The sequence below is a fragment of the Rhagoletis zephyria genome, unplaced genomic scaffold (genome assembly GCF_001687245.7).
Source record: "Rhagoletis zephyria isolate East Lansing unplaced genomic scaffold, Rhagoletis_zephyria_1.1 Rzeph_scaffold_00906, whole genome shotgun sequence".
In the NCBI taxonomy this organism is placed as follows: Eukaryota; Metazoa; Arthropoda; class Insecta; order Diptera; family Tephritidae; genus Rhagoletis; species Rhagoletis zephyria.
This window is the reverse complement of record NW_016157990.1, coordinates 154,041-167,235: the sequence shown is the minus strand read 5'-3', so window position 1 is coordinate 167,235 and position 13,195 is coordinate 154,041. Positions and strand designations below refer to the sequence as shown.

Here is a 13,195-nt window from a genome sequence, read left to right as displayed (position 1 = left end):
TTTGGGAGGGGAAATTTCCCCTTTTTCCCCCCCCCCCCCCCCCTAGATCCGGCCCTGACCAAATAAGTATTTAACACTAATCATCGATACGATGTTTAGAAAGAATGGAAACCTAAATTAAAAATAAAACAAAAATCTAAAGTGTGTTACGTTTGTATTTTGTTCCATATTTATTTGTAGACAAATTGAAGAACATTGAAACATTTGTATTTCAAGATGCTGCCTCACAAGCTTAGATTTTTTTAAGTTAACCGGTTTGCCTGTTACCTACGTATGTACATATGTATGTATGAACCTACATACATTTAAAATTTATGCTAATCAATTTTAATTTATTTCGGTTCATTCTGGTTACAAAAAACCCCCAAATTTGTTTTTACCAAACATTTTCTTTTTATTTTATGTGGCCCATGAACTTGGCGTTGAAGTTATGTAAATTTGTAAACACGTCTAAATTAATAGAATAAAATAAGAAAACTTGTCAAAGGCTGGTAGCAAGTAGCAAGATTCAGTAAGTAAGTTAAGGGTCATTACGCAGTTAAAAAAAAATTACATAGATTGCGTTTAAATCTGTGACAACATTAAAGCATTATTCTTTAGAAATCGATTTTTAACGATTTATTTTTTACCATTTTCTCCATTTTTTTATTTTATTATTATTGTTATAAACGCAGCCGAAGTGCCACTAACTCTGATATATTAATTTTTCACCAAGTTTCAAAGCATTTCTCGTGTATTAAAGGTCACAATGCAAAATATAATTATCCAAAAAGAAAGTAGAATTCATGAACTCTAAAACAGTGCTGTGTTATTACAAAGAGACATTTATGGTTAGAAGTTGTCAGCGTTCACAGAAGTGCTTATTGGATGTTCCAACCATTAAAATGTGTTTTTTTTTTCAAGTATAATAAATATTCATATCATACCAGTAGTGTCCATTTTACTCACGAACTATGAGTCTTGTGCCACCCTTCACAAAATATTGTCTCACCGGTCACAAGCTAGAAATGTTTTTTTATGGCGATTTCGTTTCTACAAAAAATGTTGCCTTCTCATCGCCCTCTTCTTAGTGTTTGTGCCTAGAGGGCAAAGAGAAGGTTGCATTTTTCGGTAGAAACGAAATCGGTATTAATTTTCAAATACTATCATAATGCCATTAAAGCATAAAATCGAGCTTAACGTTCTATTAACTACACATGAGAAAGGCGTTATGAATGAAATATTACAACAACTCAGAAAACGGGTGTCATAGTTGTTCCACCCGTCACTCTTGGAAAAGGTCAATTTTCTGCGTAAATTATATATTTAAGTTTTATACTTTGTTAGTTTCGTTTTAAACTGATATATGACTTCAAGTGTTATCAGCTTGAAGTAGAGTCCGGCCGGTTCCAAATTTTTAAAATAAAATGCGGGAACAAAAAATTGCACTTTATTATACTAAAATTTAAAAAACTGCGTACTCAAAAAAATTCTAAAAAATCTGATTAAACAGTTTCAATTTTTGATGAACATCTGTTAAAATTCGTGAAATTTTGAGAAATGTTCTACAAAGTTTGACATATTGATTTACAAAGTTTTTTTTAGATAGTAAGCTTTATTTTCATAAAAAAAAAATAATAAACATTTTTAAACAAAAAAAAAATAGCAAAAACTTGCTAAAATGTGTCTTCCCTACTTATATTCTCGCTACCGTACATCATAAAAACGATTTTTTTAAAGAAATTTTTTATTTAAACAATCTGGACACCTTGCCAACAATGGCTTTTTTGGACTGAGTAGGCAATTGAGAAGTGAAGTCCTCTCTCGACGTACAAGTACTACTCTCAATAAGTCACTAATCATGGCTGTGTATGAAAAATGACAACATTCTTATGGTTTGATTATGGCAACTTGACGTATCTTACTGGCTCTCACTTAAAAATAAATGGATGTTGCTTTTAATCGAACAGCCGAAACTTAACGTAAGTTCCGTTAAGTTGAGTTGGAATAATCAGGCTCTTAGAGAAGGCCGCTGAAGTGGTCGAAAAAAAATTCTGCGGAAGATTTACTGGGCTTTTCGCGTTGACGATGGCGAATGCCGCAGACAATGGAACGATGAGCTTTACAGCGATCTTCTTAAACATTATGAAGATTAGGACATACACCGCTGCGACCTAACTACATCTATTGTGCTAACCCTTAAGCTGCCTTTACATGAGGCAATTTATTTACGGGCGATAATCGCCTGCAAAATTTGGCTTGCTATCACCATTTACATGAACGATTTTTCTTGAGCAATGTTGAATCGCCTAGAAAATCGCCTAATGTAAATGAAGCATTAGGTAGTCAGTCTTAGCATATTGATGAAGTTAAGCACTTTGGAGGGTTCCAGATTCTGCATGAAGTATTATACGCGGGTTATCACATAATATATGTACCGCGGTTTCCTCCTCCAGAGTCCCAATTTGTGGAGATGGTACCTCAGTCTGCAATGTCCTGGCAGGTACCTGGTGAGAGTTCTTAAGTTTTAGCAGTCACTCAGAGATTTCCAAGAGGGGTTGTCGTGCGCCACTGGGTTGCAACTTTTGAGCACTCAAATCTCCTTAGAAGCTTTGCCGCACATCCTCTAGCCCGCGCGCGGAACTCTTCAAAGCTCTCTGCAGATTTTATATGGACGCGCATCGAGTAAAAGCTCTCTCTGAGCATCACTGCTCTAGATGGACCCCAAAAAGGCTCAGTACCGATTAGGCTGCGTTGGCCACCGCCATTTCGTTAGTGACAGTCCTTTCGTTTCTTTCGAAACGCTCATGGCCCGACTTGCAAGTCAAGTGCTCTTAACGCTGCCTGGCTATCCGACATGTTTATTTTTCTTTTTTTTTTTTACTTTTTCGTCGCGCTTCGTCGGAATTGACATGGATCTAAAAGCTTAAACAGACGGCAGCGTTGATCCGGACTAACTCGGACTTAATCGCGATCAACTGCAGTTAATTCACGAGTTGATCCGGATCAACGCTGCCATCAGTTTATGCTTTAATGGTCGACCAAAGCTTGCCCACGTCAAAACTGAAGGCGCATATGCTGAACTAAGAGCTAAGGAAGGTAAAAGTTACGAGGGTTTGCTGTCCAATCGCCACTTAGGCCCCTATTATGGATCACAACTCAACTTAGTTGCTCTGGCAATAAATTTCGACGAATTAGAATGCGACGCGGCTGTTTAAAAGAGACACACATATTTGGGGAAGCCGTGACCAGAGGCCACGCACTCTCCCTCTCTGCCACTTCTGAAATTCTGAAACTGCCAAGTGTCTAGGTTGATGCATGTGTTACACTAAATCGAAGTGGACTTCAAATATCGTTGAATTGCAGTTTGGGAACGCTATGAAATATTTCTTTAAAGAGGAGCTCAAGGGACCTACATATTCCGCCTTATCATGAGTTTCGTCTGAAAAAAAAAATTCACCCGAAAATTTGTCATCCGCCTTTAGTAAAACCATGGAAACCAAATGAAAAAATTGAACCGGTTCGGGGAAAATGAAACTCATGATAAGGCTGATTATGTATATGTGCACATACGTAAATTTACTATTGAAAAACAAACAAAAAAGCAAAAAACACGCTTTTGCAGGTCATGAATTGATCCAAATTAACAAACTCTTTTATGTTACCTAATAGTATATTACATAAACAAAACAAATTACAATAGAAAACATACAATTTACAAAAATATATACGAAAAAATAAAAAATTAATCACAATTACATACATATGTATTACTAAAATTCCTTCCACATATATTCGTATACATCTAGTTTCCTCTTAGCGCGATGTGAATGTAGTATCCAAGCAATGTTTACAACATGCAAATTTCCTAAGCGCTTCTTGAAACGCTTTAAAATCCACGCCTTCAATTTAGTTTTATCAATCAAATTAGAGTTGATGAAAACATATTTAATAGTTTGAATGTTATCGTCATTTAAATCGTCGAAACACTGGCCACCCAAATACTGGTAAATTAATTTTGCCAATTGTGTATTCTGATCTATACTATAAAAGGTACCACAACAATTGCTAAAGAAGTCCGTAGTGTCGTCGTACAAAATCGTTTCAAGTTTAGCAATCTTTGATTTTGAAGAATCCATAGTTACAAGCTAAAAACAAATTATTTTATCAAAATAAATCTGAAGATACATATATACAAAACTACCAAATCAACTAACTTACATCTTCATCTTGTATGCCATCTAACACTTTCATCAACTGTTCAACATCTGTACATTCCGTAAATGGATCGCCATATTTATCAAATATTTGTGAAAATTCAGCTTCCAACTCATGTGTTATGCAAACCATATCGGTTGGAGTTAATTGCAATTCCTGTCTCTTACAAGTATCCACTAACCATTTCAATTTTGCAATATTATAACGACGCGACTTACATAAAGTTTCAACTCGAAATGTTTTATCACCCGCTACTGATATGCATTTAGGGTCCTGTATAGGATTCTCCACTACTTCACCGCCATTGCTGACTACAATAGCTTTTAGATCCTCTGGCGTGTAGCCGTTTTTCAAACTTGCGCTCAGTATGCAAAATGAGAATCCTTCAAACAGATTTGAACATTGCTCTATCTGCGGTAAGTACAATTTAAAGATTAATGCAATATTTCCTGCGCACTACCTACCTCATCTGGATTGAAGCGCTTTTCATAGGATAATATGCCCAATTTACGGCGCTCGGCCAACGTTAACTTGCGTTTCTTTTGGGGTCCTGTTAAATCTCCCAGTTCAACTTCTCGCTTGTGTATTTTTTTTATACCCCTTTCTCCCTGGAAATGCATATAATAAGCATTTAAGTAGATATCTTAATGAAATATTTCAACCTGAATCATTTCCATATAATCGTGAATTGAAAGAGACTCCTTCCACAGTTTGTCGTTGCGCCACATTTCTATGCGCGGAAAATGCAAAGACTTAGCTAGTGCAAAGGCTGAGGAAGGGGACAAGTCGGTTGCTCTAATTTGCAATATTACCGATTTGCTTGGTTCAATCCACACATCAGGTCTGCCTTCGGGGCTCGTGGCTTTATAATGATACCAATCGGGAGGCGGTTCCATTTTGCTATCTTGCCAATGTTGTTTTAGTGCATCATTTAGTCGTTTACTCTGACGCGTTCTGTTATCAACTTTACCAACACTGTATACGGCATATTGGGTATCCGAAGTGTACTTGAGAACGCCTAGCAAAAATGATTGGATAAATGTACGCGTTCGATTGTAAAAACCACCAATAACGAGTAAATCGAATTCGGTTGTCAGGCCCGCAATGTACTGTGAAAAATTGAAAATAATTGTCAAGAATACGAAGCAATAAAATAAACCCATATGTTACAAACGCACATCTGCCTTTATTTTGTACCACCCACCTCCAACCCGCATACCCGGTTTATAGGTGGAATTTTGCTTCTTCAAAACTACTCCCTCCTGTTTTGAATCCAAAGCTTTCTGGAAGAGCTGCTGGAACTGCTCTACTTCGGTTATCTTAATTGGTCGCATTATTTGCAATATGCCAGGCTCTTCTCCCCGAATAAGCTCGACAACCTTTTGACAACGCTGCGCGTATGGCATCTCCAGAAAACTATTGCCATTAAAATATAACACATCGTAGACCACAAAGCAAGGTCGCCAATTCTTTCTATTGCCCAAATGCTTCACATCCGTATTTTCCCCTTTGTCACGATAACATTTTTGCTGCATATCATAAACCATCATTTCGCCGTCGAGTATTATGGATTGTAAGTCTCCCGGTAAGAGCGATTCAAGTAAAGGAGTCAGTGGTCCGCTCTTATAATTTTCGCCGAAGCTATGGGTGTAATCAATTCCATTGCGCGATATATATTTGAACCGTTCGTTAGCACAGTGCAACTGAAAACGTTCGCCATCCATTTTTGTTTCTAAATAAAGTACGTCCTCAGCCATTAATTGTTCAATACTGCCTCGAAATATTTCACACAGCATTGCTTGTATGTGCTGAAAAGGTTGTACAATTTTGTTCAGATTAAAAGTACCGACGTTCCGGTTCTGCTCGCCTGGAGCCTCTTGCGCTGACATATATTCGGTGCTTATTTTATTGTCTGCAAGCAAACAACAAACCCGTTTCAAATTTGAGCAACGTCTATTCAAATCTCTGGCTTGCGGATGCATGAGCCCGAAAATACGTTGCTCGCCGATGCCGAGATGCATGTTCTTTAACAAAAGCCGTATAAACCACATTTGCTCTTGAGCTGAAGCTATTTCAGCCAAGCGAGTTAGCACCTTTTTTGTGTCTAAAAAGAACTTGAATTAATTACATTCCAAACAATGAAAACAAGGATGAACATTATATCGACAAAATTATCGTTATTTAAACTAAACAAATTCAATCTAACCTTGTCGATCGTCCTCTGCAATAGTGTCCAACATTTGATGCACTTCATACAGGGATAGTTCACTAGGTTCATGTCTACAACGAGGCATCAGCACTGCATAGACGATATCGGCATAGTCTCCTTGAGGTCCATTATAGGTGCGCGCTTGTAAGCGCTGCACATCATTGGCTATTTGGATTAATGACTTATTTTAATTTTCAATTTCAACTAAAGTATTTCATTTAAATACGTACAATCCTTTGGAAGTTGCAACACATCGATGTACACGTTACCGAGCGTTGTTATTTGCAACCCATAAGCTTTTCGCGACATGTCGTCCCGTGGTATCAGGCATCTTAGCACGCTGAAAAAACTGGAGCTACCCTCCTGCAGATTAAATGTTTCAGATTTTGCTTAGAAAGCACAATGGACAATTAGCTCTTACCTCGGGACACTCAGGCGGAACTCCTTGTTCTTTGCGAAATATTTGTCGAAACTTTTGAAATGACTCATAATAGCGACGCAGTATCTTTTCTTTTGAAGCTTGATTTTTAGCATTTTTCACTTTATCGAGCATTGAGCAGATATCCGCGAATTTTATGTTTTTCGATATATCCATGTTGTGAAATTCACATTTGCTTACATTTTTAAGGGGTTGTAAAAAATTTGTATATAAAAATTAAAAAACATCTGTTTTTTCTTTTTGTTTACTGGAAGTCTGGCCGTGTTCAAGGCCTACGTGCTAGAAAGAACAGCTATCAATCGAAAGCGCCCTTTAACACGGTCAGTATTTATCACGATGTTTGAATCGCGACCCATATTGATGGATTGCTGGAACGCGGACGAACGCTACATGTTCAATATTTATCGCGTCAGTATTTGCATAATTTTTGTGCTGCTTGTGTTGTGGGCTTGGGATCGTTATTTATGAAAAATGTTGTGGGAAAGCAACAATAATTTACAAAGGTAAGAAGTTATAGCTGCTATTTGGGAGATCACCACATCTACTAATCAGAATTATTCAACCGCGATCACTGAGGAGATGTGTAGCAGCTATAGCTTCTACCCTTTAAATTATTGTTGATTTTCAACAACAATTACATAAGAAACGGCCTGAAGCTCAATAAAATTGTTGAATATATTGTTGTTATAAGGCCATAAATAACAATAAAATCTGAATGTTAAGGTCAGTCAAACATACCGAAAGAAAGGCGGAGAGTCTCCTTAAAGTCGATGTTTAAAACTTCGGTAAAACTTTCATCGATGTAGCTTCAATTCCGCGATGTTAGTAAATTGTAAACATCGATGGCAAACATCGAAAATTGAACTCATATTATCGATGTTTCAAAAACAACGATGTATCGTTTACATCCCTAGGCACAGCTGGCACGTGCAGCATTCATGTTTTTTTTCTTGATTTTGATCGCCAGCGGCCGTGTTATTTAATTTTTTTGGAGTTATTAGGCGTCTCGTTTCTGAGTTTAGGGCGCAAGTGCGCAGCGCCCTGTACGTTGTGGTTAGCGGTTTTTGTAAACCAGGGTAATTAAATTGATTAAAATCAAACACAAAACTAATAAACAAAGCCGTTACACAACCCTAGAAAAATACTACAAATTACATCTATTTTTTAATTACAGAACTTAAAATTAAGTTAAACGGCATCTATCCTACATACATATGTCAATAAGTGTATTTCGCTTTTAATGGCACCAGCTTCAATTCTGGCTTTGCGCAGTGCTGCACTGAAGTCATTCGATTTCGTTCGCGAAATCCACAAACGGGCTTTCAGTAATAAATTTCTTCTTATAACCAATGTAGGCATTTCACTGGGCCTGAGTACAGCCGGTGATCTATTGGAACAACATTACGAAATTTATCGCGGCGATATAAAAGAATGGGACCAGAGGCGCACAGCCAACATGGGCATTTCCGGGATGGGCGTTGGCGCCATTTGTCATTATTGGTACAAGTTTCTCGATAGTCGAATGCCAGGACGTACAATTGGAATTGTAATGAAGAAAATTGTGTTAGATCAATTCATTTGTTCTCCTCTCTACATTTCGGCATTCTTTCTGACAATGGGCGCATTGGAAGACAAATCGTTGAAGGAGACGTGGCAGGAAATGAAGGATAAAGCATGGAAATTATATGCTGCTGAATGGATGGTATGGCCACCCGCACAATTCATTAACTTCTATTGCCTACCAACACGATACCGGGTGGCATATGACAACGTAATTAGCCTGGGCTATGACGTGTATACATCACAGGTAAAACATAACGACTAAGCTACACTTCACCGCCCTACGCGCACAGGTGAACATTTTTGGGGTGCTATATGAATCTTGGAGTAATTGCGCACATTTCCACAAGTGTATTGTATAAACTTTAACTATAAAAGCTAATGAGGGATAGGTATACTTATACCGTGTGCTGTAAAAATTCTCAGTGAATAGATATATGTAGTTGTTTTGTATAGTATGTACATAAGTATGATTATCCAATAAAAGATAATGAAATTGCTCGCAAATCCAGTACCAAAAATCTGCATCAACAAAATAACATATCCTAGCCATCCGTTCTTTTTCACGCAAATAAAATCCTTCAGGTGACGTCCGACTCCAAGTCGTAACAATTTTTTTTTTTTTCAATTTCAATCGAAGATTTCAGATCTTAAATAATTTGAATCCGTTTATTATGTCTTTTCAAACGTATGCCAGCAGTGAATGTGAAGACAACAATGCTAAAAATTATGCTTGACCAGCTGATATGTTCACCCGTATATTTAACTGCTTTCTTCACATTAGGATTCACGGAGGGTCGAAGCATATAGGAGGCTTTTGCGCAACTAATAAAATTTGGAGTGTATACCGTTTTGAATGGATGCTTTCGCCCCAACAAAATGCGTATTTTTTTACGTGTATATGATATGTTAAATAGATCTAACATACACATCACATGTAGCCCACGATAACAAATAAAAACAGTTTTAAGTCATTTAAGGGTAGATTTTAGGATAGCTATTTATTGAGCAATAAAGCAGCGAATGTTTTATAGCCCTAGGTTTATTGAAATCCAATCAAAGATAAATGTTGAGAAATACACAACGCGGTTAGAAGTTTATTTAATAACTAAAATAAGGCTGCTGAAACTTTAGTAGTCTGGAAAGTTTTAGAATTTGGATTTGTACTAATTTTTCCTGTCCCCACGACGACGCATTGACGCTGTACATTTCGGACAATACCACTTGCCTTTTGGTGGTTGTGTAATACCCACACAGGGATAATGAAACCATTCGTAAGGACAAGCATCGTTGTCACAAGCGACCATGTCTCCATACGAGACCTGATTACAAGTACAGTAACGTGGTTCATTCGGATCATAGGACCATTCTCCCTCAGGAGTTTGCTCCACCACCAACCCATTTTCATTGATGGTAATATTTGAGGTAGGAGCAAGGGTGCTTGATGAGATCGAAGACGAGACTGAGCTGGCGCGATTTGCTGCAGCAGCTGAAGTGGAAGCACCACCTGCTCCAATAGCTGTTAGACCAATAGACGTGACGCTAAGATTTCCAACTGTAGTCAAATTAGAGGAAGACGGTAGCATATCTACTGAGTCTACACTGACAGAAGACGAAGATGATGCTAATGAAATGGCTGATGACGGTGCGCTGCCACTTATAGTAGTGTTGGCGTGAGTAATACTGCTGGTATTTATTTTCCTACAAAACACACAAATAAATTAGTACTCAAAAATAGTTGTTCGACATACTTTTTCTGTTTCTTTTCTAGGCTAGGAGTCGGGAGTACTGTTTGTGCAGCAGCCGTCGCAGCGTTTGCGATATCACGACTTATCCAAAACTCGGGTGGGCCGCCGCCAGCACCATGTATAGCCTCATAACTGGCTTTAAGACTTGCTGTGCGCCGCCCTTGCGGCATTTGTTGAGTTGCAACTATGGCTTGACTGGCCGCAGCAGCGATTGCATTCGAAGCAGATCCTCCTAATTGTTGTAAATTGTAAGCAACTGCGGAAGGGTTGCCTGCTGCGCTAACTGCAGTCGTGGCAGAACTAAGCACAGCATGTGTACCTATTCCAGGCGTTATGGGACGCACAACAGCAACAGAAGGATTAGCTGACGTTATGGTATTATTAATTTTTGGACGTTTTTCTGGTATACCGGAAATATTTGTAGTACTGTCTCGTCGTTTCTCTGGTTTAGGTGTGCGATAGCGATTATCTGTTGGTGCTGCCAATGGCGTTGCCGGGAGTGATAACCCGCCCATGGTGCCACCGGGTACGCTTAATATACTATGACTATTTGTAGTTGCCGGTACACCTATTGAGCCGTAATATCTGTTTTCTTTCTGTGTAACACCAATTACATTTATCAAAGCTGTTGCCGCACTTGAACCCCCATCTAACTCTAATGAACGTTTTTCTAATATTTCTGTAATACCATTATTATCAGCTTCTAGTTCACATTTGAACTTAAAAAGTTCGCTGTCCAAACGGCGCAGGTAACGCTCGACCAACTCATGTATTTGTGTGGCAATGTTTACTTTTTCATCGGCATCCTCCAGCACTTTGTAGTACTCTTTGCGAAGATTTTGAAAATCCGAATCGGCTGTTTCATTTTGTAACTCACCGCGTTTACATTGTTGAAAAAATGTCCGTGTCTTTTTCTCCAATGAGTCCATGCTATCTGAAAACAAGCGAATTATATAGAATTATTTAAGCGTATACGTATGTATATTAGGACCAGCAGCAATTTACTTTGCACAGTTAAATCCAATTCGCGCATCTCTGTAAAGCGGTCACGGAGCTCCTGTGGCAAATGCTCAATCACTGTAGTGAGGAAAAAGTTTCTATGAATGCGTTGTTTACTTAATACGGCAGTGTTAGCCCAGCAAAAAAAATAAACAAATTCAAAGTAAACAAAATCCGGGCCAACACACGTAACCTCCAAATGTGCGCTTGATCCGCGAAGCACTGAACATTTTACACGGTTGTGGGAACATGAACTTACTTTCAAGATAATCCTCTAGATATAACATGTTTTCTAGATAGTTATGCACAAGTTAAGACCAAATAGTCGCAAAATTTCAAATATTAAATTTATTAGCAACAAATTGATGAAAAATCAGCAAAAACACGCCTCTCCAAAAGCACTGTCACAAGAATTTTTCTGACAATAGTGATGAGCTGCATTGTCGGTACTTAGTACTCGGTACCAAATACTTCAAAAATTTTCATGTTTTTTACGCGTCTACATTTTGCAACCTCGCAGCAGGGTTGCATTATGGCAATACTAATCACATTTTTTTTATTTATTGGGCACGTTTTCTGTATTTGCATTTAATTTGAGCGCAATTTCTGATGAAAAGAAACAAATCAAGGAAAAGAAATAACAAATATTACGAATTGGTAATTAAGTTAAATAATTACAATTTTTCAGAAACAAAATCGAAAGGCGACATATAAAAAATGCATGCAAGGAAGAAATGTCTGGCAACACCAGCAAAGTTTTGAGACGATTTTGCGACGACTGCTAGAAAGGGGTGCTCACAGTTTGATGCTAAAGATGTCTCAAAATGTAGTCAAGAACGTAAATTACCGGTACGTAAAGCCGAGTCAGATGACACTCAACATCGCAGCATTTTTCCGTAGTTGTAGCCCGTAGCACAGAAATCTGCGGAATTTAGATTTCTCCGTGTCAGCTGATTTCTTCCTTCTATAGACAGTTGCCACTTCGTCAGTTTTGCAGATGGTAAACAATTAATAAGTTCTTATTCAAAATACGTTTAAAATATTTTAAATTGACTATTAAATAAGGTTTTTTGTTGAAAACTAAGTAGTTTATATTTAGCTAAGATCTATTATAGCACGAAAAATTATAGTTAAAAGCGTAAGTTCATGAAAAGGCATTGATGAGTGGCAACACTTTAGTAAGCGACACTGAAGGTTCCAGTAATCCAAAAAATTCTGCGTATACAGACTGTGTTTTAGTATACGTTCTGCGTTCTTGACTAATTTCAGCTTAACTCGTTACTTTGAAAATGTGCCGCGACCAAAGGACGTAGATAACAAAAAGGGACAACTCGTTCTAATTGTGGCGAAAGCAAAGAACGTAGTTTCGCTACAATTACAACGAGTTGTCCCTTCTTGTTATTTACGTTCTTTGGTAAGAGCAAATGTGTACTGCCGTACTTCTCGAATCTATAAAAGACACCTATAAACCGTATTATTTTCGTTTTTTATTATTTCTTTAGTTTTTTAATAAAGTTCCATGTATTTCGAAAATTTCTGCCAAAAAAATATGGTGAGCCGATAAATCGATCCGTGTGTAGGGCCTTTAATACATTCTCTTTGGAATGCTTTCCAACACTATTTCCCAAATTATTAGACAAATGGCAACGTTGTATACAATGTATAACAACAACAACCACAATATTAAAAACAAAACAAAAATTGAGAAGCGTTCAAAAGGATAATTTACAAAGCAAAAACAGGACACAGACGTAGGACAAGTGTTTTCATTTTGTTCGTGATATCCTTCGTATGTGCGGTCGCCCGAATTGTCCTCGAAATCGCTGGCGTTTTGACTCGGTGAGCAATCGGTTATGAATGGTCATTGCGCGAAGACGCCGTGGAAATAGCGTAGATATTTGGGCCATCCTAAATTTGCCAAACATTTTACATTTATTTTTGCTTGTTATGGTGAGTGTTTTGTGCAAAGTTCAGTGTTTTTCTTGAAAGGAGTCACTGAAGTGAAACAAGTTTAATTTGAAAAGTTTAAGAAACAAGCAATAC

At 37.7% G+C, this 13,195-nt stretch overlaps 3 protein-coding genes and 1 pseudogene across 4 annotated transcripts in view; 2 read left to right on the top strand and 2 right to left on the bottom strand.

Annotated features, from left to right (window-relative positions):
- Positions 1-3,633: 3,633 nt before the first annotated feature.
- DNAlig4 (DNA ligase 4) lies at positions 3,634-7,128 on the bottom strand. The gene is made up of 8 exons (XM_017614816.1): positions 6,828-7,128; positions 6,637-6,769; positions 6,404-6,571; positions 5,376-6,301; positions 4,860-5,306; positions 4,662-4,805; positions 4,201-4,608; positions 3,634-4,127 (listed from the first exon to the last, which is right to left on the bottom strand). The coding sequence occupies exons 1-8, from the start codon at positions 6,999-7,001 to the stop codon at positions 3,753-3,755; spliced, it is 2,775 nt and encodes a 924-aa protein (XP_017470305.1). The 5' UTR covers positions 7,002-7,128; the 3' UTR covers positions 3,634-3,752.
- Positions 7,129-7,765: 637 nt separating this feature from the next.
- On the top strand, positions 7,766-9,329 carry LOC108361999 (mpv17-like protein 2 pseudogene; annotated as a pseudogene).
- A 100-nt stretch (positions 9,330-9,429) lies between these two features.
- Ing3 (Inhibitor of growth family, member 3) lies at positions 9,430-11,572 on the bottom strand. The gene is made up of 4 exons (XM_017614817.1): positions 11,412-11,572; positions 11,159-11,230; positions 10,157-11,087; positions 9,430-10,106 (listed from the first exon to the last, which is right to left on the bottom strand). Exons 1-4 carry the CDS (start codon positions 11,437-11,439, stop codon positions 9,572-9,574), a joined length of 1,566 nt encoding a protein of 521 aa, XP_017470306.1. The 5' UTR covers positions 11,440-11,572; the 3' UTR covers positions 9,430-9,571.
- Positions 11,573-12,854: 1,282 nt separating this feature from the next.
- The window catches only part of LOC108361993 (serine-rich adhesin for platelets), a 76,382-nt gene continuing 76,041 nt past the window's right edge, over positions 12,855-13,195 (top strand). For both annotated transcript variants that reach the window (XM_017614812.1, XM_017614811.1), the window contains exon 1: positions 12,855-13,102. The gene's annotated coding sequence lies outside the window, so the exon portion shown is untranslated. The remainder of the gene's footprint in view (positions 13,103-13,195) is intronic.

Excerpts from the sequence above, each read along its gene's own strand:
- DNAlig4 (XM_017614816.1), bottom strand. The coding sequence starts at position 7,001 with ATGGATATATCGAAAAACATAAAATTCGCGGATATCTGCTCAATGCTC. Across the intron at positions 6,302-6,403 it reads TGCAGAGGACGATCGACAAG|ACACAAAAAAGGTGCTAACT; the intron begins GTTAGATTGAAT and ends AGTTCTTTTTAG. Across the intron at positions 5,307-5,375 it reads GGTACAAAATAAAGGCAGAT|TACATTGCGGGCCTGACAAC; the intron begins GTGCGTTTGTAA and ends AATTTTTCACAG.
- Ing3 (XM_017614817.1), bottom strand. The coding sequence starts at position 11,439 with ATGTTATATCTAGAGGATTATCTTGAAA. Across the intron at positions 11,231-11,411 it reads TCTAGAGGATTATCTTGAAA|TGATTGAGCATTTGCCACAG; the intron begins GTAAGTTCATGT and ends TCCTCACTACAG. Across the intron at positions 11,088-11,158 it reads ATTGGATTTAACTGTGCAAA|ATAGCATGGACTCATTGGAG; the intron begins GTAAATTGCTGC and ends GCTTGTTTTCAG.